General features: G+C 46.5%; 2 protein-coding genes and 1 non-coding gene across 7 annotated transcripts; 1 reads left to right on the top strand and 2 right to left on the bottom strand.

Moving 5' to 3' along the window:
- Nucleotides 1-1,182: 1,182 nt before the first annotated feature.
- On the bottom strand, nucleotides 1,183-23,872 carry NCAPD2 (non-SMC condensin I complex subunit D2). Of its 4 annotated transcripts, XM_038576570.1 has the most exons (33): nucleotides 23,714-23,872; nucleotides 23,102-23,626; nucleotides 22,198-22,347; nucleotides 18,507-18,582; nucleotides 18,177-18,235; nucleotides 17,523-17,701; nucleotides 17,078-17,220; nucleotides 14,778-14,905; nucleotides 14,580-14,703; nucleotides 14,262-14,409; nucleotides 13,096-13,293; nucleotides 12,408-12,542; nucleotides 12,222-12,309; nucleotides 11,953-12,133; nucleotides 10,888-11,012; nucleotides 10,089-10,325; nucleotides 9,579-9,753; nucleotides 9,197-9,281; nucleotides 7,427-7,560; nucleotides 6,924-7,056; nucleotides 6,750-6,834; nucleotides 6,506-6,673; nucleotides 6,033-6,202; nucleotides 5,130-5,241; nucleotides 4,934-5,057; nucleotides 4,698-4,853; nucleotides 4,073-4,250; nucleotides 3,893-3,987; nucleotides 3,328-3,408; nucleotides 3,033-3,216; nucleotides 1,973-2,099; nucleotides 1,725-1,886; nucleotides 1,183-1,491 (listed from the first exon to the last, which is right to left on the bottom strand). In XM_038576570.1, the coding sequence occupies exons 3-33, from the start codon at nucleotides 22,322-22,324 to the stop codon at nucleotides 1,406-1,408; spliced, it is 4,203 nt and encodes a 1,400-aa protein (XP_038432498.1). In that variant the 5' UTR covers nucleotides 22,325-22,347; nucleotides 23,102-23,626; nucleotides 23,714-23,872; the 3' UTR covers nucleotides 1,183-1,405. The 4 variants fall into 4 exon arrangements, with proteins under 4 accessions (XP_038432498.1, XP_038432500.1, XP_038432499.1 ...); XM_038576572.1 differs by lacking the exon at nucleotides 23,102-23,626 and having other exon boundaries at nucleotides 23,714-23,868; XM_038576571.1 differs by having other exon boundaries at nucleotides 23,102-23,843.
- On the bottom strand, nucleotides 17,780-18,107 carry LOC119866456. Its single transcript, XR_005380213.1, has one exon. It is a non-coding gene; the product is annotated as a small nucleolar RNA U85 (small nucleolar RNA).
- Nucleotides 23,351-25,345, top strand: MRPL51 (mitochondrial ribosomal protein L51). 2 transcript variants are annotated; one of them, XR_005379781.1, is made up of 3 exons: nucleotides 23,351-23,752; nucleotides 24,250-24,360; nucleotides 24,789-25,345. XR_005379781.1 is itself a non-coding variant. In XM_038576574.1 (3 exons), the coding sequence occupies exons 1-3, from the start codon at nucleotides 24,087-24,089 to the stop codon at nucleotides 24,983-24,985; spliced, it is 387 nt and encodes a 128-aa protein (XP_038432502.1). In that variant the 5' UTR covers nucleotides 23,921-24,086; the 3' UTR covers nucleotides 24,986-25,124. The 2 variants fall into 2 exon arrangements, 1 of the variants encoding a protein (XP_038432502.1); XM_038576574.1 differs by lacking the exon at nucleotides 23,351-23,752 and adding an exon at nucleotides 23,921-24,165 and having other exon boundaries at nucleotides 24,789-25,124.
- Nucleotides 25,346-25,639: the final 294 nt, after the last annotated feature.

Here is a 25,639-nt window from a genome sequence, read left to right as displayed (position 1 = left end):
GTTTAGCCCGCCTGGTGATAACCTTTGCTTAAAAGGCAGAGAGCACACTCCCCGCACCCGGCTCCCAGTCCCTGCCCTTTCTGGGATTGCCCTCCCTCGTTGGGGCCCCAGAGCCAAGTCAGTGTCTGGCAGCCATGTGCTTGCTTGGTTCCCAGGGGCTTTTCACGAACCCCAAGTGCAGGGCCAGAGGGCACCTAACGGGGACAGGAGGTGACAGATGGGATGCGCCACAGGCTTTCTATTGGGGCCTGGGATGGGGACTCAGAGGCTCAACCAGGACCATTAATCTTTCTCTGGAAAGGGTCCTAGCCCCTTCATGTTCCCACACTACCCACAGTGCGTTATCTGAGGTCCCATCTTCCCTTTTGCCTGTTGCGCATCCTTTTTCAGTAGTGTCCTCAGCCAGAAAGAGGGAGCTCAGTGCCCACAGAGCATTACTGATGCAGCCTGCCGTTGTCATGACAGCAAAGACACCACTGTCGTCATGAGAGCATGCTCACTGCCTCCTGGTCCAGGTGACTCAGCAGACAAGACTTGGGGAGTTGAGGGGGTGGGCAGGCGAAAGCAGTGCCTGCCTGAGGGGCTGACTTCCCACAGACTCTAACAGTAAAGGGATTCTTGGTAGGTGGAGTTTCCACAGATGGTGGAGAGGACCTGGCCTTCCATCAGCCCGGTGGCCAGGTCAGTCACCTGTCCCAGAGATGGGCTTACAGAACATAAAGCGGGGAGGGGAGCACACAGACCAGCCCTTGGTCTGGAGAAGGGTTTCTCCACCTTGGCACCATTGATGTTTTGGGCTGAGTAATTATGTTGTGGGGTCTGTCTTCTGCATTGTAGGAAATTTAGCAACATCCCTCGTCTCTACCCACTAGATGCCAATAGCATCCCTCCAACCTAGGTTGATGACAAAAATAATCTCTAGACATTGCCAAATGTCCCCTGGAGGGCAAAACTGCCCCCAAGTGGAGCAGCACTGATCTGGAGACTAGACACTGTGCTCTGCTGCCGTGAAGCAATCCTGCTATTTGGGCAGCATGGGGAGGTTGAGAAGGGGAAACTAAGGCACCAGGGGGAGAGCATGGAGCTTGAAACAGCCTCTAGAACCTCCCCTTTCTGGACTGATAATCCTCTGCCTGCCTCCTGTGTCTTGGCTAATGTGAAAGATGAAACAGACAAGGCTAGGAAGAATAAAAACATATAAAAACATTTATTCACTAGGAATAATTGTGGCAGACACAATCCAGTGAAAGCAGCTCAATCCTGCTCAGTTAGGCTAGTTGAAGAACCATACTTTAAAAAAAGAAAGGAAGACAGGCAAACAAGTGTTTTACAGGAGCAACAGACTTCAAGGTCACCCCCACAAGACACCCTGCACAGCAGGGACGGGGACAGGGAGGATGACCTCTTAGGGCCTGTGCCTTCGCAGAGGTGCTCGGCGGATGGGTGTGGTCTTCTTGGGTGTCTCCTCTTCTGTCATCTCTGCCGAAAGCTCTACTCAGAGGATTGGAGAAATAAGAAAAAGCTGAGTCACAAAGATGGTGAAAAACAGATCTCAGAGAACAGTGGGATGGCCCCAGACCACACCGCAGAAATCAAACCCAAACTGCGTGAGGGGAGGACACCTGGGGGCAGGGGTGAAGACCATCTACACAGCAGGGCCCCATCGGAACCAGCCTCACCGCCCAAGTTGTGCTCCCTCTGGGCCAAGGCCGGGAGCAGCATACCTTCCTCGCTGGACTCATCACTTGAGAAGACAATTCTGGGTTTCTTTTTGAAAACTCGCTGTTGGGTATTTGGATGCCGATGGGCAGTACGGCAGGACTTGGGGGTGACAAAGTCACTGTCTGATGAGGCTGCAGAAGCCAGATGCTGGTGCCGCTTTGAAACTAGAAAAGGCAGAGACACCAGTCCCAGAAAAAGGAACCTCTGAGAGGAGGCCTGGTCTCTCCACCCGTGGGGCTGCCTCACATACCAGTGGAGGGTTTCTTGGTGGATGGGGCTCTCTGGCTACCCCGTTGGCCAACCTCCAGGTCTTCTACTGCATCCAACCCTCTGGTGTGGCAGACCCGAAGCTTCTGCTCAAATTCATCGATTATAGCCTGAAAGGGAAGAAGAGATGAAGAATAGGCCTGGAAACAGTTTTTTGTTTTTAAGATTTTAAAATCTTTTTTTTTTTTTTAAGATTTCTTAAGATTTTAAGATTTTTTAAAAGATTTTATTTATTCATGAGAGACACAGAGAGGCAGAGACACAGGCAGAGGGAGAAGCAGGCTCCATGCGGGGCACCCAATGCGGGACTCGATCCCGGGACCCCAGGATCACGACCTGAGCCAAGACAGATGCTTAACCACTGAGCCACCCAGGTGCCCCTGGAAACAGTTATTTCTATGATGAAAAAGAAGTCCATGAAAAGACACAGTAAAAACTAAGATGCAGAACACAGAGAGAGGCCAAGCTGAGAGGTGTACATTCTGCCTGACTCAGGTATAGGATGTTCTGGAAAAGGCAAAACTGTGGCAACAGTAAAAAAAATCAGTGGTAGCTGGGGGCTTGGGGTCCAGAGAGTGGGGGAGCACAGACACTTCTCTGGCAGTGAAACCATACTATATGATACTATAATGATGGACGTAGGCCACGACACACTTGTCCAAACTCACGGAATGCACACCAAGAGTGACCCCTAAGGTAAACTATGGACTTTGGGTGATAATGATGTGTCAACACAGATTCATCGATTGCAGCAAATGTGCCACTTTGGTGGGGGATATTGATTGTGGGGGAGGCTGTGTGTGTGTGGGGGCAGGGGACATATGAGGAACTCTATGCCTTCCACTCAATTTTGCTTTTGAACCTAAAAGTGCTCTAAAAAATAAAGTTCAATTTTAAAAAGAGAAAAAGAAACAGGAATTGAAGACAGAAAGACCTGGTCTCAGGTCATGCTGGTGACTTGGCTACAGTGCAGCCTGGGGCAGGTGAGGCAGGCCCGGGCAGCACAGACGCGGGTGTCTTTGCTAGGGCCGGACCATACTCACCTTGCCCTCAGGCTTGGCTCCACGCCGCAGCTTGCCCACGACCGACAAAAAATCACCAAAGATGGACTCATCTGACAGTTTATCCCCAAAGCAGTCAAAGTTGTCCAGCATCTTGCGGAGGCCTCGCTCGGTAAGCGGCAGCTGTGACACACAGTAGGCCAGGTCCCGGTACTGCCGCTCAGTCCTGCAGATGGCAAAGGCTTGTAGGAAGCAGCGGGATGCAGGAGTAAAGGCCCATCCTGCCTGGGCCTTGGAGGCTCCAACGGCTGCGGGGCGCCACGGGGGAAGGCAGTACCTGGCTGTGCGGAAGCGCTGACACAGCTTCTCCACCAGGCTCTCAGTCTGCTTGTCCTTGGTGATGTAGGAGAGCAGCTGCCTGAGGAAGGGGAGACGTGTGACCTCCCAGGGCCAGCTCAGACCTGTCCCTGACACAACCCCGTCCCTCCCTGGGCACCAACCTGCTGCCATCCTCCTGGCCGAGGGAGAAAATCCCCTTGGCCATGGCCTAGGCCTGCCTCAACATTCCTCCTGCCCTCTTCGTATGCTATCAGCAATAGGTCCACCCCACGCCCCTGAGAAATTTTCACTGAGAATGGGAATTTATAACAAAAGCACTGCCATGTAGTGAGGACTACTGTGCCTACCACCATGTTAGCAACTTTCTTGTACTGAACTTGCTCAGGAACTAAGGGACAAGTCTCACAGGCCTCATCCTTTAGAGGAGGAACACGCACAGAGAGGTTAAGTTATTGCTGGAGGCCATACGGCTAAGGAGCAGAGCCAGAATTCAAGTATAGATCCGTCTCTTTCCTAAGCATCTACTCCATGAAAAGTGTGCTTCTGGGCCCGGGGAACCATACTTCATGATGATGTGGAAAGGCTCTTCCTCCACCCCTCCCTCGGGGTCTGACAGGCGGCTGATGATATCTGGAAGGAGGTTATAGATCGCGTTGCCCTGAGACAGAGAGTGTCACGTTATAGAGATGGTGGTGTGCCTATTTCCTGAGCAGCGAGCCCTCAGCTTCCTCACTGCCTCTCACCTTGTGGGAAAGCTCATTGAAGAAGTTCTTGGCCAGAGCAGTGATCTGAGGCACGGGGTCAATGAGCAGCACAGCCATCTCGCTCACCTGCCCCTTTACCTTCACCATGTCCTTTAGAATCAGGTGCGTCATCACCAGTCCCGCTGTTCTCCGCACTTGCTGTGCTGGGTCCCGGAGCCTGGGGATGAAATCTTAAATCACTGGCAGGAAAGGCCCTTGCGGGGAATCTATTACCCTTTCTTCTTCTTCTTCTTCTTTTTTTTTTAAAGTAAATTCTATCCCCAATGTGGGGCTTGAACTCATGACCCCAAGGTCAAGAGCCTTCTGCTCTACTGACTGAGCCAGTCAGTGTCCCTCTATTACCCCTTCTTAATGTGACAGTCTAGAAGCAGTTAGAAAGCTGGGACCAGGGAAAGAGGCCAAGCTTGCAGTCAAGGCTTGGGATTGAGGCTCCAATCCTTTTGGGGCCATACAAAGCCATGGCCTGTACAGGCCAAGTATCAAGCAGATGTTCCAAGTAATGCTAAAGACCAGACAAATACAGTTTTAGTGATTCTCATACTTGCCGGATTACAGCATCCCAGAGCTGGTGAGGCCTGCTAAAGTGTCATGAGGGATCTCCTACCGAGCATACAGATGAGGTGTCCAGGGGTCCACCAGGTTGGGGAAGCGGATGGCCAGATCCCCAGTAGCAATCATGAGGTTAGACCGGACAATGGGGAGTGAGGACTTTTCCAGCATTGTGAACAGCAGACGAAGCTGGGAGTCACAGAAAGTGGCACTAGGGGCCAGAAGAGGGTCATCAGGGAGACCGTCCAATCCCCATCCTCTCAGAGAAGGGACTACCGCCCCAGGGCTTACCTGATCATGCAGAACTTGCCCAGGGCAAGTGAAGCTGCTGCAGAGAGCTCAGGGTTACTGTAGAGGCCAGGGTTGTTGCAGACTTTGAGTAAAAGCGGAACAAAGGCAGCCAGGACCTGTTTGCCTGTCAGAAGAACGGCTCTAGGTTTGGGACATGTTACATGGGCCAGGGAGCAGACCCCTCAGCAAGTCTTACCATCTAATAGCTCCTTCTCGCAGATGCCGCGGATGAGCTCTGCCTCTGTGTCATCAGCAGTGGCGCCCGCCAGCCCCATCTCCTCCTCCATGGTGGTCTCGGAGCTGGTGTTCTGGTGGGATAAGAAACCAGATGTCACAGCTTATCTGGGACAGTGTTGTTGACTAGAATGCATTTTGCAGGAATGCATCTGGGGAAAGGCAAGTGCTGCAAAAGTACTCCTACGACTGTCAAATGTGTCTGTGAAGAGGGAGGACTCCTGAATTAAACAGGAAAAGAACTAGGTCTTTGTCATTTTGTTTTCATGTTGCCAAATCTGAATTGGCAAGTTCGAAACTGAACAAATGGCATTTATTTTCAAGTTGCCAAAGCATATTCCTCCATCTCTGAACTCATCCTCAGAGAAGCATGTCATGTCCTGTATACAGTCAATAGATGGATCACGTGGACAATGGTTCAAGGTCACAGAGGTCAGACCTTATTCCACTGCTGTGAGGCTTATTGGTCTGCAAGGCATCACTGCCTCTAGTGGAGAACACAAGGTCCCCATCAGGCGGCAGGCCCAGTGCCCAGGGCTGATGGGAAAGGGGGGGCAAGTGAGTGCTCATCCTCATAAACAGCACCTCCGGGGGGGCAGCCTGTACTGCAGGCCAAGGCCCCTAACACAGTACTCTGTGTTTCCCTAAAACCTTCCTTCCTGGGTGATAGTGTACGGCCTGCTCCATCTTTGTTCTCACTAATCTTTCCCAGAGTAATAGCAGCAGGGAGCAGAGTGTCTTCCTTGTTTCATTTATTGGTAGAAAAGCACAGATCCCCAAGAGGAAATGTGAATGACCCATGGTCATGAAACAAATCTGGGCAATGGTTGACAGAGAAACCCAAATGCCCAGGCACTTCATTCACCTTCTCCTTTGGGTCCTTAGTCTTCTGCTCCTGTTCCTCCTGAAGAACCCGGCGCCGACAAAGCTCTCCACTCACTGCCTGTTCCAAATGTACCAGCTGCTGCAGAGCCACATCTCCAGCCAAAGACAGTAGGTTCATCAGTAGGAAAGTGGGGAGCACAGGGGTGTCCTCTGGAGGAGGGGAGGGGGATAGCCGGGAGAAAAAGACAGAATCAAGTCTCACAGGGCCCTGCACCCTATTTTGATAGATCTTCTTCTTGTTTGTGTGCTGTACACAGACTAGCAAAGAAGTAAGAGATAGGGACAAGGGAATGGTAGAAGCAACTGGCCCAACCTAAGTGACAACAGTGAGAGTATGGTCTGGGGTGGGGCAGGGGCTGGTATAAAAAGTAGTATTGGCAGCTGCTGCTGGCCTGACAAGGAAAGCAGTAGAGTCTGGCTGCTGCCCACTGAGGACCCTCTTTGTCTACTTACTCGGGCCCTCCTGGGTGGTGCTCTTCTCTCCCAAATTCTCCAGGGCCTGTTTTGCACAGCCCTGCAGTATCTGGGCACAGATCACGTCGGGGCCCTCTGCCAGTTGGTAAATGAGGGTCACTGCCACCTCTTTAAATGGGATCCAGAGTGGGTCTGGGTGGACAAAGCCTGCAGAGAAGAAGGGAGAAGTCACTCATTGCAGCCAAAGGACTCGATTCTACCCAAGGCCTTCATGATAACTCACCTCTTGTGATCACCTCCCGCAGTCGCTCAAATAGCCTATGTTCCTGAGGCAGCCGGAAGGGAGGGTGCCGTTTGCTCAGAGAAGGCTGTTGAGAACAGCAAAGACAAAATGTGCCTATGTGTTGAGAGTGGTTAAGAGGAGCCCCACTCTCCTTGGTTTGGAGATCCCCCATACCTTTCTCTTGTCAGAGAGGTTGGCGATGGCATGGCACACCTGCTGGGCCAGCCGGTAGTCTTGTGGAAACTTCTCATCCAGCCCTATGTTCACCAGTGTGTCTAAGTTGCTTCCCACAATTTCTGGTTTTCCTCTAGGAGAAGGAAGCCACAGAGTTAAAGCTAGTCGGGGACAGCACTCTGTAGGGAATAATGCCCAGTGGGGTAGGTAACAGCAAGCACTCTGTGCGAGGCTTTGAGAGCCCTGGAGCACTACAGAAGAGGCTCTACAGGGCTGGCCCTCAGAATCCCTCTCCCTGTACCGAATCCCATTATTTCTGTTGGGCAGGGTGGGGGGTAGGGGTAGGGGGTGCTGGTACTTGCACTGTTTTACTTTTCATTTAGGTAGCCAACTACTACCTGGTACAGCTGTGGGCCTGACTGCCGGTACCGAAGGGAAGGGAGCCTTCTCAGAGCCCTCCCTCCGCCTCTTATTCCTACTGCCTGTCTGGACCCGAGCCTTACCGTGCCATCATCCCAAGAAGGATGACAGAGGAACAGCGCTCCAGAGGAGAGCAGGGGACCTTCTGGGTTGCCCGCTCCCACAGCACCTGGGTCACTGCTGGCTTCAGTTCATCCTTCTGCACAAACTCACAGAGCTGAAGAGAGAAAAAAAAAAAAAGGCTCAAGCCAGGAAATAACAATTCGCCTGATCCTTGTTCCACTTCTCTGAAGAGAGCACTGAGAACCCGAGGTGGGTAAAAGCAATGCTTAGGCACGGAAAAGGAAGGAGGAGGAGTCTGGGGAGGGGCTTCCATCTCTGTCACTTTTCCATCCTCATGCCCTCAAAACTGCATTTAAGATGACATTTTCAGAGTGACCTTGTTATGTGTGGATCCGTGGCTCTGACCACATTTTGGAGATTTCTAGTAGGTTTTGTTGCTGTTACAACAATGCAACATGTCTAAAATGGAAGGCTGCATCCTCCCTTGCCTTTTCATTTTGCCCAGAATACCAACACTCTTAGTCTCATATGCTTGAAACTTCATAGTCAACGTTTCCTCACTTTGTCCCACCTACTCTTTAAAATCCATCTTCCATTAAGTGCAATTCCATAGCTTTTCCTCCAAGGCCAGCCCCTCACCACTGCACACTTGACAGCAGCCTCCTCTCCACCAACCTGTATGTTCCTATTGGACCAGTCTTCCCAACACCTACTTCATCATGCCATACCTCAGCTCATCTTTTAGAAACAGCTCTTCTTTGCCTACAGTAGGAGCTCGGGGACCGTGAGCTAGCCTCCTAGCCTCGAAGACTTCAGGCCAGTGGCTGCCACGGGGCTCTTCTTTGCCCCAGAGAAGAGAAAAGGTGGCTGGCAGGAATGCTCCACCTAGTGGATGCTGGTGGTCAGCACCACTTCCGCCTTCAGGCTCCACAATCCAAATGCTTCAAAGCACATGGGCCTCACTAAAATGCTGGCAAACTGAAAGTCCTGGACTTGTGAAAGGCATTCAGGGACCTTTCAATTCCGTTCCAATCTACACTCCCACTTTATCTTTTGCAGGTAACAATTTCCAGCCAGAACACAATCTTCACTCTGCAACTTTTTGTGCTCTTTCTTGGCTCCCTCCTTTCTCTAATTCTCTGTATCCTGCTCATCAAGACCCTGCTTAAGTCCTCCCACTGTTCTCCTCAGAGAAACATACAAGGTAAGAGTATGTTTTCCGGAGCTCATATTGCCTGTGTCTCTCCCACAAACCAGCTGTCATTAGCCAAGTACCTTAACCTCTCAGAGCCTCAGGACCTGTCACCGTAAAATGTACATTAGCAGCATCACTTCAGAGGGTTGTATAAGCATGATGCAAGCTCCTACGAGCAAACTGCTGAGGACAGGCCTGGCATATATATAATAAGTGTTATTACATTACCATTCCTGCTATAACCATTACTTAGGCCACTTTTTCTGGCACTGATGTGCCACCTCGTTCTATAAACGTATAAATGTTTTTTGGCTACCCACTATATTGTTGGTTCCTTTAAAATGTTGGAACTTGAAAATAATCTTATACTTTGTAGGGCTGAGTAAATTGCTGAACACACAGTAATACTTATTGAATGAATAAAGAAAGTAGAAGTAAGGGGATGCCTGGCGGGCACAGTCAGAGGAATGTATGATACTTGATCTTGAGGTGTTAGGGGTTTGAGCCCCACGCTAGGTGTAGAGATTATTTAAATAACTAAATAAGCCAAAAACAAAACAAAACAAACAAAATAGAAAGAAAGTAGGAGACTTACAATTTCCTCAAGACACTGGATGGTCCCAACTGAGGCATCCACTAGCAGCGAAGAGAGATTTTGAATCAAAGCCTGGGCCTTGGCTCTGTGGGAATAGCAGAGAGCAGAGGTCATTAAAAACTGCTAAGTGTGAACCCACAAACAGGTTATTAGGGCTATCCCACTACAACGTCGGATAACTATGTAGGATGGGTTTGACTGGAAGTCTGAGCTCCACTGAATCCCATTACAGATCTATGTCTGATGATTTCAGAACTCCTCTAGAAGGATGCCCCCACATCCCCACCCTTCTTTTAGGAGACTGCAGACTCCTAAAAGAGTGCAGTCCTATGAGAAGCTGACCTCAGAGAAGTTGGCAAAGGCCAAAAAGTACCACATATACCTGGCGGAGTCCCCTTTGGGGTTGAGGTAAAGTTGGCGGTAAGCATTAAGCACAGCTTCCCGGACACCAGGCTCCTTAGACCAGATGAGAGGCAGCATGCGGCGCACCCCAAACAGGGCCTGAGGTACCCCAAATTGGAACACCATCACAAAGAATTCAATCACCTCCTGTACCACTGAGAGGATAGATACAAATATCACCCATTGCTTGGCCAAATTCTCCTAATACTTAAAGACAGAACCTTTCTTAGTGTAGCAACACGCAAGTGGAAGCTTTCCTCACTCTCCCTGAGAAAGTCAACTCCTGATGGCCTTATCATGAACTGTGTGTTAAAATGTGTATGCTCCATGGGGATATACACAGCCAAAAGAAATAAAGAATCCCAACAAAATAAAAAATAAAAAAGAATCCTTGCCTTTTTAAAGAGCAGATAATTACCATTAAAATATGGACAAGACTGGTTTTCCCAACCCCAAGACCCAGTCCTTACAGAGAGGGATGCTGGCATACCTGTTGTTGTATTTTCATACATCATCTTGCTGATGATGCCAATGGCCTCTGTGATCTTCAGAGAGAAGCTATAGGCGTCCTGCAGATACTGCACCAGCATCTCCTGCTTTACCAGTTCATCATTGTCCCTGGATTTCATAGGCTCTGACACACAGGGCTTATCTTTACAGTCTGGCTGTTTTAGGCCCGTGTTCCCTGCAGGCCCCTGGGTATTCTCCTGTGTGGAAGCTACTGGGCCTAGGAGTTAGACAGTTATAGGATGGTTATTCCTTGAGGGCTACCCAACACCTGTAACATCCCTGGACATTTCTTTCCACAGTGGGAAGTTCTACATTTAGAACCTACTCTAAAGTATCCTGGTTAGGGGCACCTGGGTAGCTTAGTGGTTGAGCGTCTGCCTTTGGCTCAGGGTGTGATCCCAGGATCTGGGATCGAGTCCTGCATCGAGTTCCCTGTGGGGAGCCTGCTTCACCCTCTGCCTATGTCTCTGCCCCTCTCTCTGTGTCTCTTGAATAAATAAATAAAATCTTAAAAAAAAAAAAAAAAAGATATCTTGGTTCATTTCTCAAAAAAGACTCCTAAAGTCCTCTATGGTTTAGAAACACCCTTTCCCTCCACCAAATGACTATCAATCTTAGGCTTTTGGGCTGCTTCTGTTCCAGAGTAGAGCTCTGACAGCTCTCTGGATTTCTTCAGCACTGGGTTCTGTTAGCCAGATCAGCATCTAGCATGAAGTTAATGGCACATAAATACTAGTAGAAATGTTTTGTTTGCTAGCTGATAAAGGAAAAGGAATTACCTTTGAAAATAGTCTCCAGAAGATTCAGGAACCTGGTCTCCTCTGACACTTCTGGGTCCATGTGACTAAATGGTTCAGACTCCTGGAAGTGGCCTATGGCTTCCTGAGTGAGAACGATGACCTGCCTGTCAGAACATCCACCTGTCACCAACTCAGGACTGACAAGAGTGTCACTGCAGTCTTCTATAAGGGAGCCTACCTCATGGTTCCATAGAGAAGCTAGACCTACTGCCCCAAAGAAAAGGAACACTTCTCATGCTTACAAAGTTGAGAAACACCTATTAAAGGCAGAGCTCAAAAAAACACTTTTCCCACTTCTAAATTGACAATGTTTTACTACACAGTCTTCAAAACACTCAAATAAGGCTTTTCAAATCTTGTGGCAAACATCTGCTTGAAAACTTTGCTAAGTCAAAGTTTGTGAAAAATAAGAGTTCAATAACTGGTTAATTTATGGTATATCCATACAATGGGATTCGATGTAGCCATAAAAAATAATGAGGCAGCTATTTATTAGGCATATATATTAAAAACACACAATACATGGTTCAGTGAAAAAAAGCAAGGTGGTAGACCAGAGGGTAGAATATTCTATCATTTGTGTAATAAGGGGAGGAAAAGAACATGTTTAACTTGTCTGTTATCTCTGGAAGAATGTGCAATAAACTCAGAATGTTGCTTCCTTGTGGAAAGAGGCACTAAGTGGCTAGGAAATAGGTCTGGAAAGGACTTTACAATACATGTCCTTTTTATAATTTTAAATTTTGTATCATGCAATGTACTAATTTTTTAAAAAAAGATTTTATTTTTAACTAATCTCTATACCCAGCGTGAAGCTTGAACTCATGACCCCGAGATCAAGAGGGTCCACCCACTGAACACCCAGGTACCCCTCAACCATTTCTATTTTACAATGAAACTGAGGCTCAGGAAGTTTAAACAACTTACTTGAGATTATACAACTTGAATTATACTCAGACTTTCTTTTTCAAATGGAGAACATTTGCATATATAACATTATTTACAACTAGTTGTTTGTGAAGTTTCTTAGAACCTTTCACATACTTGTAACTAGCCTTGGCAAGCAACTGACGGATGCGTGTTTTCACACCTTCAGCAGTCTCTGTATTAGCAATTGCCTCAGGAATCTCCTCTTCTTCCTGGGGAAGCTTTAGCAGCTGCTGCAGAGTAGACTTCAACTCTGGCAGCATGGCTTCCCACTCCTCCTCTGGGTCCAGCACTGTGGCTGAATGAGAAAGTTTCACTTAGACCCTTTCTTTGGACTTTCTGACAGCAGGAAGCAGAAATGGCTAGGGTGAGCAGGAACTACTTACAAACAGCTGCAGCTTGTCTCTGGGCCCTCATCTCTTGTAATTTCTGTGTCTCCTTCTTCAGTGGTCCAGCGAGGTCAGTATCACTAAGCTACCAGGGTCAAATGAGTATCAGAGTCACTAGGTCACAGAATTTGATCCCCGTTTCCATTTAATTCCTTCTCTTTGGGGTAGATCAAGCTTACTTACCTTGCAGGAAAAGGGATTGTTGGCAAGAAAACTGGCCAGGAGCTGAATGGCATTTTTACATACTAGTACTGACTTGTCTGCCAGACGACCCACTGCTAGGGCCACCACTGCTTGGAAACGTGTCAATGGGAGAGCCTGCATGGGGTACAAAGAGAAGGATGAGCTCACACCCCACACCATCCATTCTGCTAAAGGTGATCTACACTCTATCTACACCCTATCTACACTTTACACTGTACATAGAGCAGTACACTCTATGTGAGCAACCCACTATCTATTTATTAAGATTTTTTTAAAAAAATTATTTATTCATAGAGCGAGAGAGAGAGAGAGGCGGAGACACAGGCAGAGGGAGAAGCAGGCTTCATGCAGGGAGCCTGACGTGGGACTCGATCCAGGGTCTCTGGGATCATGCCCTGGACTGAAGGTGGCGCTAAACCGCTGAGCCACCAGGGCTGCCCAACCCACTCATTCTAAAGGAACTTTTCTATGGGATATAAAATAGTCTCTTCTAAGTGGTTAAGACATAGTATGGAGCCAGGTTTAAATGGAGCCAGGCTTCCTTGTCCTTGATAGAGGAAGACCTTTATTACTGGTAGTAACAATGTGAATTCCAGAGTCTTCTATGGGATACTGGATTCCTTTTTCCAGAGTACTGTATGTGTTTATCATGTGTAAAGTTATTCACCTTCTGCTGCACAATTCGGGTGAAGAGTTGCAGAACACGGCTCCGCACAAAGGAGTTGACGTCATGGCCATGGGCTTGCAAGGTGTCCAAGAACTGGTCTCTGGTGTCTCGGGCCGCTTCTTCCAGTTGATCACCATTCAGAACCTGCAGGACCATCTCTGCCATAGCTGCCAGCACAGCATTGCGCATCATGTAATTCTAAGGGAGAGCAATAAAAAGAGTCTGAGGCTCCACACTCCAATCCTAATTCTCCTTCCCCCAATCTCTTGGGCGTGTCCAGGCACAAAGAAGTGGCAAGGCCCTCAGTGAAGGGTAAGCTTGCTTAACTGTGACTTTTTCAGGTCAGCTACTTAGGTTTACCCCTGAGATCACTGGAAGGGGCCTCGTCTGCTCAGAGAATATAGAGACAAAATAAACAAGAGGCCCAAACAATTTTCCCCCATAAGGCTCATCACATATATGCACATTTGAAAAGTGTTCATTTCTACCTTTCGTTGGGAGGCCTCAAAGCCTTTGATCTTTACTAATAAAACACCCCCTCACCCCCTTCCCTTCCACTCCCCTTCTCACATTTTACTGACAAAGAGTGAGACATGAAGCACAAGTCAGCCCCCAGGGTGCCAAGCAAGTCCACTGCAGAATTTGGTGAATAGGGATTGGGGCTTCTGCCAAGCCAGGAGCCAGAGAATGGGGTCTTGCACAAGAAGTTCAAGTGAATTAGATGACTGAGTGGTCTGTTTTTGTCTTTGACATTCACCTACGAGTGCCCTGCATCAGTTTGGGAGGCAGCCAGGCAGAAAGAATTGAGAGGCGGCATTGTTTGGAGAGTGCAGGCGAGCCAGGTGGTAGGAAGAACGGAAGGGGCTTCATCCTGAGGAACGGAAGGGACTCAGAATCACAGCTGAGTGACTCTCACTAGACCTAAGGTGTGGAACTGCCAACCCCCAACCAGACCGGGATAAAACCAATTGATACTGAAATGGGGATTAATAAGTGGCTCTTTAGTCAATGAACTTTATCTGCTTCTCTGTAGGAAGAAACTGTCAAGAGTTATGCTTAGATACCTTGACTTCATGGGAAAGCCATCTTCTTGTTCTAAAGAACAGCCTTATAGCAATGTACTTAAAATCCCCAGACGAACTGGAGATTCCCAGGGGGCCACGTACCTCTCCATCCAGATAATCCAGCAAAATGCACATGCTGGACATCAGGATGGCCGGGATGCGTTCTGCTAGTTCTGTCAAGAAGGCTGCAAAGCCCTTTGTCCCCACAGGGTCCCGACTCAGCTCCTGGGGACACTTTTGTCCAATCTCTCTACACAGGGAAGAAAACACAGCCACAGCAAGTTAATTCACTTCCTAGTAAGGGAAGGTAAGACTGCTATCTAACATCTGAAGAAATCTAGAGTGCACAGAGAAAATACTTCCCACCTTTCTGTGTCTTCCCCGAGGGAGGGGAGAATCAGAAACTCAGAGAAGAGTCACCTTACGATCTCTCCCACTATGCTCTTCATTCCATAATCAGTTGCCCACAGACTCACAGCCGCCACCAGTACGGATGCCAGGTGTTCAAAGTGCTGCAGCATCTGGATGATTTTCACACTGGCACCTGTGGACATACTAAATGTGAGAAAAATTATAGGCAAAATGGAAAATATGGGGCAAAGCAGAGGGCTAACTTACTGAGCATATGGTTATAACGTGTCAAGGCGACACCGAGCAGGCGTGTTATGGCTTCCCGGGTGGGGCGGTTCTTCTGGTGACTAATGGTGGGGTTCTCCAGGAGGCGGTAGCAGCAGCCTGTAACCAAACTAAGAAAGGAAGGGAAGGAGATGTGAAGTCAGCTATATGGATTCCATTCTGTTCAGGCCCTGCATCATTCATTCTCCCTCACCTGCCCCCAAAGTCAGGGGCTTCTAGCTTTCTTCATTCTATTGCTCATCTTCTACACCAAGTTGCTTTGCTCTGCTGACCCTAGATAGATGTTCTGATCTTCAAGATGACCAACTTTCAACAGTTATGATGCCTACGCAGAACCCAAATAGATGATAAAAGGTAGAAGAAAGTAACCAAAGACCTCTCCCTCTCTCTCTCTCTCTTTTTAGAGATTTTATTTATTCAGGAGAGACACAGAGAGAGAGAGAGAGAGGCAGAGACACTCGCAGAGGGAGAAGCAGGCTCCATGCAGGGAGCCCAATGTGGGACTCGATCTTGGGACTCCAGGATCACACCCTGGGCTGAAGGCAGGTGCTAAACCGCTGAACCACCCAGGGATCCCCCAAACCAAAGATTTCTCACAGTCCTTATCTGATCAACCATTCAGCTGCATGGGATGTAGCTGATCATGCCTTTCTCCTGGAAACACCTCTTCTGGCCACATGCCAGACTCCCTTCCCCAGGGAGGGATAGGGATTTCTGCTCTCCTCTAGCTACACTTACTGATTTAGTAATCTCATTCAGTCTTGGGGCCATAGATAGCATTTATATAAATACACTGTATTCCCAAATGAGTACCTTAGCTGACCTCCCTCCTGCGCTCCAGATTTGTACACTCAACATCAGAGTCAGATAACATTGCTAGGTTGTCTGGTAAGCACCTCAAACTTTGTATCCAAAACAGAACTTCTGGGATGCCTGGGTGGCTTAGTGGTTGAGCATCTGCCTTCAGCTCAGGGCATGATCCGGGAGTCCCAGGATCAAGTCCCACATTGGGCTCCCTACATGGAACCTGCTTCTCCCTCTACCTATGTTTCTGCCCCTCCCCCCCCATGAATGAATAAATAAAATCTTTAACAAAACAAAACAAAAATCCCAGAACTTCTAATTGTCCATCCCCCGTCCCATTCCCCCCACCCGACCCCAAAACATGCCTCACAGCCTTGCCTGTATTTCAATTATTGGCAACTCTGTTCTTCCGCATCCTCATGCACATACCCTGGGGGAGTCATCCTTGACTGCACTCTCCCTCAAATCTCACACACATCTGTGAGCTCATCCTGTAAGCTCTACCTCTGGGAAACAGGTACAGGATCCATGCACATCCCTTCATCTCCACTGCCATTCTTGGGTTGAAGCTCCCACCATCTCTTGCCCAAGTCACTGCAACAGCCCCCTAACTGGTCTCCCGCTTTCTTCCTTTCCCTTCATAGTAACCTAACAGTAACCAGAGCTTGATGATCCCATTAAAATTCAAGTCAGAAAAAAAAAATAAATAAATAAATAAATAAATAAAATTCAAGTCAGATCACCTCACTGCTCTGCTCAGAATCCTTGAGCGGCCCCAGCTCACGCTGAGAAAATGCCAAAATCACCACAACAGCCAAGGGTCTACACACTTGGCTCTGCACCACCTCTGGGACTTCATAGCGTGTCCCTCTCACTGTGTGGCTGCCCCGGCCTCACTGCTATTCCCTGTCCTGTACATGCCAGATACATGCCCTCCTCGGGCTCTTTGTACCTATGGTTTTATTCCTTGACTTTCCTATTCCTCCAGACCCTCTCATGGCTCACCGGACTTCTTCTTGATCTTTGCTCAAATGTCACCACTTAAAGAGGTCTTGCTAGGATAGCTGATTTAAGACCACAACTCTTCCATCAAACTCTCCAATCCCCCCCCACTGTTCTCCACAATAATAAACTATAAAACACACCATATATTTTACTTATTTAAAAAATCATTTTCTGCTCTATAAACTCTAAGAGAGTAGAAACTTTTGTTTCCAGTGCCTGCCATACATACCAGCCATGTGCTCAGGAGACAATCAGTAAAGTCTGTGTCATGAATGACTAATGGGATTAAAGATGAAAAATTCACGGTAGTTTCTTACATTTATTATTTACTTCCTAACAACTCAGTGTTATGAGTATACTTCTATGTGTTACATATAGAAGTGCGGCATGAAATGAAGTATTCAGAAAGATGTCTGGCAACAAAGCCCTTGTTCGTCACAGCTCACTAACCCATAGGCATCTTAACCACCCACCTGACAAATTCCTCTTCAATTATTGAGTGGTTCCACAGGTGACGAATATCCAACTGGAGCAGCTGTGTTAGAAGCTGAAGAATTGGTTGTCTCTCTTCTTCCCAGTCAAAGCCATGGGCTGTTTTGGCCCGGGCTTTCTTCCCCTAGAAAAGGATCATATATTTAGGGAAATATAAGGAAACAAAAGCAGATTAAGATCTGCTAGTCCGAGTGCCTAAACTATCCAGTGTTGAGACAATGTAGAAACTAACACAGAAGACGTATTACAAGCTCTAAAATATAGAGGAGGTTCTTGTCAGGGAAGGATATGCTGTGATACTTTTGAATACTTCCCCATAAACCCTAAGTAAGGACAGAAAAGATTGCCAGAACTGTTGGATTCCCTTCTTTCCATTTCCCTACCTTTCTAGGCCCCATATTAAGTAAGCCAGAAACCACCAATTACCTTCCCAAGGTCCAGGTCCCTGAGGCTTGTCTGGCTGCTCATGGTCTCAAAGGATTCCAAGAGGCGTATCAGAGCATAGCAGTTCATTTTGAGAGCATTTAGGTGGGCACTCCTGTCTGACACACTCAAAGCTGCATCATCCAGGATAGCGGGAAGTTCCTGGGAATGACGGGATACCACTACAAGGGGCAGAATCTGGAGTCAGCTTCATTCACTTTCCTCACACACCCCAACTTCAAAAGACCTTTTGCATTTGCAGCCATCAGATTACCAAAGATCTGTGTTTCATCTCTCAGTGGCCACAACACAAGCTAAATCCTTTGGGACCCCTGATCTCTTTACCCTGAACATGCCCTGTCCCCACTCTCTCACTCCAGCTACCCTAGTTTCTCTCTGGCAACTGGAAGAACCCTCTTATTAAAGAGAGGTAGTTCAAAAGTAGGAAATATTTCTTGTTGGTCTGCCCTTACAGCGAACACACATAACTCTGTATTGCCCACCAAGATTACAGACCTTAATAGGTCAAAGGTCCCCAGGCTTAGCCAAACCAACTGAATCACCACAGCCTTGATATCATCACATGGCTGACAAAATACAGGAGTAAACAAACAATGACAAACACCTTCCATCACCTAACCCCTGACCCACAGATACCTTTTATCAGGAATTCCAGAGTATCTTCCTGGAGGCCAGGATCTATACTTCGAAAGTGACTACGAGGGAAAGAAAGTGTGGGGGTTAAGACAGGAAACTGCAGATCCCATTCTAAATCAGATCAAACCTGAAGAATCTAATACTTAAATATATCTGTGAAATTGCTCGAATGAATGTGGTGTTAAGTTGGGGTCAATGCTCATTAGTAGGGATCTCAGCACCCAGAACATTTGTCAGTGCATCTATAATTTGGAATTTCAGGACTAACATGCAAAGTTAGGGTAACTAGCCACTGGTTCTTAAAGTACCAGCTAGGTGCTTTATACTTACTGTAGAATGCTGTAGACTGTATCAAAGTGTTCCAGCATAGCCAGGGACCCCTGAGCTCGGAAGGCAGCCTGAAATGCTATAAAGATGAAAGAAACTAATTAATATGGAGGGGAGAGGCCTTTTTGGTAAATTCTATTGATGGCAGAAAACCGAGTTAATTACTTTTATTGGTTGAACCACCAAAAGAACTCATTTCGATGTAACCTATTATAATATCTTACATTTGTCATGTTTTATAATGAAAGCCTCACTTGAGTTTCATGACATCTGTGAGTTAGATAAAGCAGATGGTATTATGCCTATTTTACGGAAAAAGCAATGAAGTCTCAGACTGGTTGTGTGACTTGTCCAGTGTAGTTAATAGTGAGGACCTATTTTTTTTTTTAATTTTGAAATTACAAAAGTGGCAAAAACCATACAAAGTTCTTACACTTTTCACTCTGATAATGTTAACATCTTATATAACCACCACTCAAGAATCTATTCTAAATGAAGAAATTAACATTAACTGAATGCCATTAATGAATCTACAGACTTTATTTGAATTTTGTTGGTTGTTCTATTTGTCCTTTTCCTGGTCCAGGATCCCATCCAGGGTCCCACAATGCATGTAGCTGTCATGTCACTTTATTCTTCTGTCTTTGTCTTTCACAATTTTGACACTTTTGAAATGTGCTAGTCAGTTATTCTGTAGAATGTTCTTTGGTCTGCGTTTGTTTGCTATTTTCTCATGAGGTTATGCATTTTTGGCAACATAACTGTAGAAGGGATGCTGGATTCTTTCAATGCATCATACCAAGGAGTACATGGTATCATTGCCTTATTACTATGTTAACTTTGACCACTTGGTAGTGTTTGCCAGGTATCTCTAGTGTAAGTTACTATTTTCTGCTTTGCAGTAATTAAGTATCTTGTGGGGGGATACTTTGAAGCTATGCAAATATCCTGTTTCTCATCACATTGTGCCCCTGAACTCCACAATTTTACAACCAACAGACTGACTAAACCTGCTCCTCTCATATTCTACTCCATTTCAGTTAATGGCAGCTCCATTCTTCCACAAGCCTTGTCATCATGCTAGTCTTCTTTCTTTAACCCTAAAATTCAATCCATCAACAATCCTGTTTGCTCTCCTTTCAACATCTATCTGTTCAGTACCTAACTTTTCAGATTACCTCCACTGCTATTACTCCAAGCACGCTAACTGGTACTGCTGTATTAGCCTCTCCATTGGTCTCCCTGTTCTTCCCTTGGCCTTCATACTCTGTTCCACAGACTAGTGATACTTTTAAAATGTCAGACCGTGTTACTCCTGGGCTCAAAGCCCAATGGCTTTCAAACTTACACTGACGCTGTATCTTTACTATGACCTACGAGGCTCTAGATTAGTGCTCCTCCAACTTAAATGTGCATCCGAATTACCTGGGGATCGTCTTAAAAAATGGATTTTCTGATTCAGTAGTTCTGGGTTGGGTCTTGGATTTCCAGTAGTTCCTAAATCATGATTCTAATGTTGCTAGTCTGAAGACCACACTTTGAGGAGCACAACTCTAGGAGAATCTGTACCACTTCTCACCTGATCTCCCTTTCCCTAGCTTATTCCACTCCAACCATATTCACATTTTCCCACCTCAGAGACATGGCACTGGCTTTTCTTTCTGTTTAGAATGCCTATGAGAATTGGCATAGTTCACTTCCTTGCTTCTAAGGCCTCTGCTCAAATGTCACCTATCAGCAAGCCTTCTCTGATCGTCCAACATAAAATGTAGTTCCTACCCACCACACTGTATCTTATCTTGCTTATTTTTCTCCCTGGCACTTGCAACCATCTGATATATCTCGTATTTATTTATTCCTTGTTGAGAACCTTGAGAAAAAACTGTCAACCTGTCTGTCTTGTTTACAGTTGTATATCCAGTACCCAGAATAGTGCTTGGCACACAGTATATTGTTAGTAAATACTTTTTCAATAAATTAAACAATTTGATCTTGTAGAACTTATAATTAGGATTCTAAACACCAAAAGCAATGAAATTATTATAAAAAGAACTCTTTAAAGAGAGTGATTATCTATTTAAAAAATAATGCATTATGGGATGCCTGGGTGGCTCAGAAGTTGAGTGTCTCCCTTTGGCTCAGGGTGTGATCCCGGGATCCAGGATCGAGTCCCACATCAGGCTCCTTGCAGGGAATCTGCTTCTCCCTCTGCCTGTGTCTCTCATGAATAAATAAAATCTTAAAGAAAAAAAGAAAATTTAAAAAAATGATGCATTATAATACCCAAAGAACAATTTGCTACAGTGGGCAGCCTAGGCAATTGGTGATGCACATATCAATACAGTATGGAGAGAACAGTCTATCTCTCCTCCATAGTGGATACTGTTGGCTAGCCACCTACCCGTTGACTTCCATACTCTGCCTTCTTTGCTTACCAAATGGTGATACGTCTAGGTTTGGGGAGGCTCCTAGATAACTATCTTTTTTTTTTTTTTTTTTTAAGGTTTCATTTATTTATTTGAGAGAGTGTGAGTGAGCAGGGATGGGGAGAAGGTGAGGGCAAAAGGAAACTCCCTGCTGAGCAGGGAGCGTGATGTGGGGCTCAATCCTGGGAGTCCAGTATCATGACCTGAGCCAAAAGCAGACAGACATCCAACTGAGCCACCCAGGTTAGACAATCTAGGTGATTCCATTTCCCTTACCAGTAAATAGTTAGGGAAACAGGCAAAATCAATTTTGGCTAACTCTGATTGGGAGGCTTCTGATAAAGCTTTAAAAAAAGAAAGAAGAAAAGATAAAATGAAAGAAGAAAAGAAAAAATCTTTTAAAAGATTAAAAAAAATCACCCTTTCTACCTTTGGAAATCAGAGCTAGGAGCTGCCATTTAGCAACCATGATGGGAAGGCAGAGAAGAGATAAGACGGAGTTAAATTCTAGCTGATGTATTAACCAACACTTCTTGTAGGAGTTAACAAATTAAGTAGGCAATTATCCCTATCTTACAGATGAGGAAACTGAGGCACCAAGAGAATAAGTAACTTGTCCAAGGTCAAAGTGGTAGAGCCAAGATTCAAACTGAGATAGCTTGGCTCCTAAGTCTTAATCTCTACTTTATGTACCTCTCCAAAACAACCTAACCGACACAAGACCACTTCCAATAAGTATAGTGACATTATGGGATCTTGTTGATAATGTATAAATTGCTTATTCATCTGTAGGTTTCAAGGGATAACTGCATTGTACATATGCTGTTCAGTGTTGCAGCTGTACATGTTCCCCCCCCCATTATTGCATACTCTTGGAAACAAGAGATCTAGACTTTTAAAAAATATTACCTGATACAGGTCAAGCAAGTCCCATACATTCTGAGAAAGCTACCCTCTCCTATAACTTTTAAATCTACCAGAACATAATTTTGGCATATGGTAAGAGGTAAAGATCAAAACTAAGTTTTTGTCTAAAGAGTAGCCACATACATCAAGACTGTTTATTGAATAATGGAGAAAATGAGGTCAATGTGTATGTATACTTCCCATGTAATACATCCCAAGCAATGCTAGGAAAAAATTGACTAGGAAAGACAAGTTCTTTGCCCTCATGGAGCTTAGTGGTGTGGTGGAACAGAGAGATGATATAATTACATGTAAGACGGTTGTTTTGAGGTGTAGGCACAGTAGCAGCTATGGAGTCTTACCTCTGAGCTGTGATGGAAGATGTTTGATCGACAATATCTCTTGCACAACATATTGGTTCACTCTTCCACTTTTCAACAACTCCTCTGGGGATATGGGTAGATGGAACTCATACAGTTGGGGCGACATCTTTCTTCCACTGACTCACAGGGCTGGAAACCAAACAGCAAACAGGTCAGGGTCTGTAAGTAAGGCCTGTCTTTTTATCCTCCCCTCTCCAATATACGATGCTTATATTAAACTTATTTCAGGCTAGTAACGTTATCTTAGAGGATGTGAGATCAACCCTGAACTAGAAGCTAATTCTAGTTGTGACTCTGTCATTTGGTCATGTCACTTAACCCTATGAACCTCATCTGCAAAACGAGTTACTAATCTCTGATTATTTTACAAAGTTGCTCTGAGGATCAAATGAGTCAAAGGGTATGAAAATGTTTAAAGAGTTGTAAGGTGGCATATCAATGCATCACGTTAGCATTATTATTTCTGTTTTTATGGACAAAGCTTAAATACTGAGAAAATGTCTCACCCGAGGCCAGGACAGTGGGCCAACATAGGCTACTGGGTGTTCCGGCCCCAGAATGGGGAGAGTATCAACATGTAACATTTGTTTACTGTGTCACGTTCTTGTTAGGCTATCTAAATACAGATCTGATCTAGTTCTCCGAATGCCAATCTCAAGGAATGCATCAAAATATAACCCAATTTACAGATGAGGAAATTGAAACTAAGAAAGGTTAAGCGATTTGCCCATATTCCGTTGCGGATCTGTTTCTACGGCATCTTACCCCAAGAATACACACGCCTGCAACCTCTTCGCCTCTCATACCCGAATTAATACCGCGACATCCTGCCCCGCACCCAACATTCCTGGCCTTTCATTCCCCCAGCCCATTAACACCACACCTCAAGAGTTCGCCCGCCGCTCCTCCGACTCGGGTTGCGAGGACGAAAAGAAGGAAAAAACACGGAGTGCACAAGATGCACCAATCAGCACGGCAGCACTCCAGCGGGCAAAGAAACGAGCCAATCCCCGGCAGGCGGAAGCAAAAGCCCGCCTCCGAACCAGGCGCCGCGCGGGCAAAGCCACAAACGTGGAGTTCAAATCTCAACGGCCGCTAGGAGGCCAATCGCGACACTCCCTGCACAGACCGGCCAATCACATGCCGGAAGCCGCCGGAAGGGCGGGGCCTAGACCCAGTACCCGCCTCCTCGTCTCCCCGCCGCCTACTGCTGCGGCGCCCCTAGCTGGGAAGTGGTAGTGCCCTGGGCTAGGGACCCACTCGAGTCGCTCCCCCCACGTTCCCCAGTACTGGAGGCAAGTCCAAGCTGGGAGTTGGGAGGCTGAGGCTCTCATCCACGTTCCGCCATCTCCTCTGCTATGTGACGTCCAGCAGGCCACTTCACTCTCTGAGCCTCAGATTTCCTCCCCTGTATAAAAGGGGGAATAAGAGCAGCCTCAGCGCAAAACTGCTGTGAGGCACAGAAAAAAGGAGCTCGGGGTTCCAAGGTCCGCACCTTCATCTTCCTCACAGTTGAGGGACGCCCCAGGAAAGGGTAAATTTTCTTGAAATTCAGTTTTGAGGCGTCCCAGGCAACGACGAGACGAGTCCTCAGCCCCTCCGGCGTTCCATGATTTCTGCAGGCGAACCGGAAACGCCTGGGCGGGGTGGGCCGGGAGGATGTCAAGGCCTCCGTACAACGGAACCCGGGGGGCGGGGCTATGGATGGGGAAGGCGGGGCCAAGGCGGTGTGAGGCCCAAGATGGCTGCCTCCACTTAGCGTCGTGTGTCGCCCGTGTGGAAGGTCCCCGTCAGCTCCTTGAAGGCCACGAGCAAAGCTACTCTTAGGCTTGTGCGGTGTGCAAAGGGGAGAGGGAGAGACGAGAGCAATGACAGGGAGCCTCTCTTTGGGGATAGGAAGGGTCCTATGGGGCCAGGTGCCCCTGGCCTGCAGAAGCTTCTCTCTGGGTAAGTGGCTGATGTATTAAAGACGCCCCGAGAACTGCTTGTCAGAAGCGGCTCATAGCCATTCCTTTTCTTCTCCATCCCTAGGTATTCCTAGAATGTTCCATGTAAGGGTCACCCTCCCTCCTCCCAAAGTGGTTGATCGTTGGAACGAGAAGAGGGCCATGTTTGGGGTGTATGACAACATCGGGATCCTGGGTAAGACCCGACCCCCTGCTACAGAATTTCAGAATGGCAGCTGTGGTGTAACGACTTTTCAGCTGTGTAGGAATGGTATCCTGCTCAATAGTAAGAGCAGACACCTACATGTCAATTTAGGTTGTGTGCAGTGTTCTGAGTGCTCTACACTCATTAACTCACTTAATCCTTATAATAATTTTTTCACCTTAACAGGCAAGGAAACTGAGGCACAGAGAAGTAATGTGATTTTCCCAAAGCTCGTAAATGGCAGTGCCAGAATTTGAGCCCCAAACAGCCTAGCTCCAGAGTCTATGCTCTTGATCTGATGGTGTAACATGTCTTGTTTATAGGTGTAGCTCAGGAAAAGCAACTCTGCTAAAGGCTTAGGGGATTGAAGCTGGGTTCTCTCTGGTCTTAGAACTAATTCATTCTCTTATATTACACAGGAGACTTTAAAATGCACCCCAAAGAACTGATCAAGGGCCCCAGATGGCTTCGAGGCTGGAAGGGGAATGAATTACAACGTTGTATCCGAAAGAAGAAAATGGTTGGAAATAGAATGTTCCTTGATGATCTGCACAAACTTAACAAACGCATCAGCTACCTCTATAAACACTTTAATCGACATGGAAAGTACCGGTAAAAGAGAAAGCTGGAAACTAGAAGAGGCACATCTGTCACGCCGGAGAAGGGGAACAGTACTTTTCCTTATAAGGGAAGGAATTTGTATGCTCCCTGTAATAAAATGGGGCTTCTTTGGAATCTGTTAGCCACAAACTTTATTTTACTCTAGATGCTGCTTTTGTTCATTCCTGTAGGCTATGAAAGTCTGACTCATCCATAAGTCCTATAGTCTTAGGTTTGGACTTAACCACTTGCCCTTTAAGAAAAAAAAAATTATTTTTGGCACTTTTTGTTATTTAGGCCTTCATGTATTGAAAGTGGTCATTTTTAATTACCTCGTAATTCTGTTATGTTAAATATATTTTTCAAAACACCTTCACACTGGTTAACAAGTAATAGATAATTGGAATTATGCTTCTGCATGATCCTCATCAAAAATATTTGGTACCTTTTCTGAGTTAAGAACTGTAGGAAAAACAAAACGTAATAGCTAATATGCTCTTCTAGTTAGGGAATAAAGATCTATTCTCATATGTACACTTTAATATGAGGCATTAAGTACCATTTGAGGGACGCCTGGGTGGCTCAGTGGTTGAGCATCTGCCTTTGCTTCAGGGCGTGATCCCGGGATCCTGGGATCGAGTCCCATATGGGGCTCCCTGCAGGGAACCTG

The sequence above is a fragment of the Canis lupus genome, chromosome 27, assembly GCF_011100685.1.
Source record: "Canis lupus familiaris isolate Mischka breed German Shepherd chromosome 27, alternate assembly UU_Cfam_GSD_1.0, whole genome shotgun sequence".
Classification (NCBI taxonomy): Eukaryota; Metazoa; Chordata; class Mammalia; order Carnivora; family Canidae; genus Canis; species Canis lupus.
This window is presented reverse-complemented; position numbering and strand designations above follow the sequence as displayed.

What these genes read in the sequence shown, in the direction of transcription:
- NCAPD2 (XM_038576570.1), bottom strand. Translation starts at nt 22,324, where the DNA reads ATGTCGCCCCAACTGTATGAGTTCCATCTACCCATATCCCCAGAGGAG. An exon ending in CTAAGGACCCAAAGGAGAAG is followed by an intron (nt 5,242 to 6,032) that starts GTGAATGAAGTG and finishes TTATCCCACCAG; the next exon opens with AACACCAGCTCCGAGACCAC. An exon ending in GAGCCAAGCCTGAGGGCAAG is followed by an intron (nt 2,100 to 3,032) that starts GTGAGTATGGTC and finishes CTTCCCTTTCAG; the next exon opens with GCTATAATCGATGAATTTGA.
- MRPL51 (XM_038576574.1), top strand. Translation starts at nt 24,087, where the DNA reads ATGACAGGGAGCCTCTCTTTGGGGATAGGAAGGGTCCTATGGGGCCAG. An exon ending in CTGCAGAAGCTTCTCTCTGG is followed by an intron (nt 24,166 to 24,249) that starts GTAAGTGGCTGA and finishes CTCCATCCCTAG; the next exon opens with GTATTCCTAGAATGTTCCAT. An exon ending in TGACAACATCGGGATCCTGG is followed by an intron (nt 24,361 to 24,788) that starts GTAAGACCCGAC and finishes TATATTACACAG; the next exon opens with GAGACTTTAAAATGCACCCC.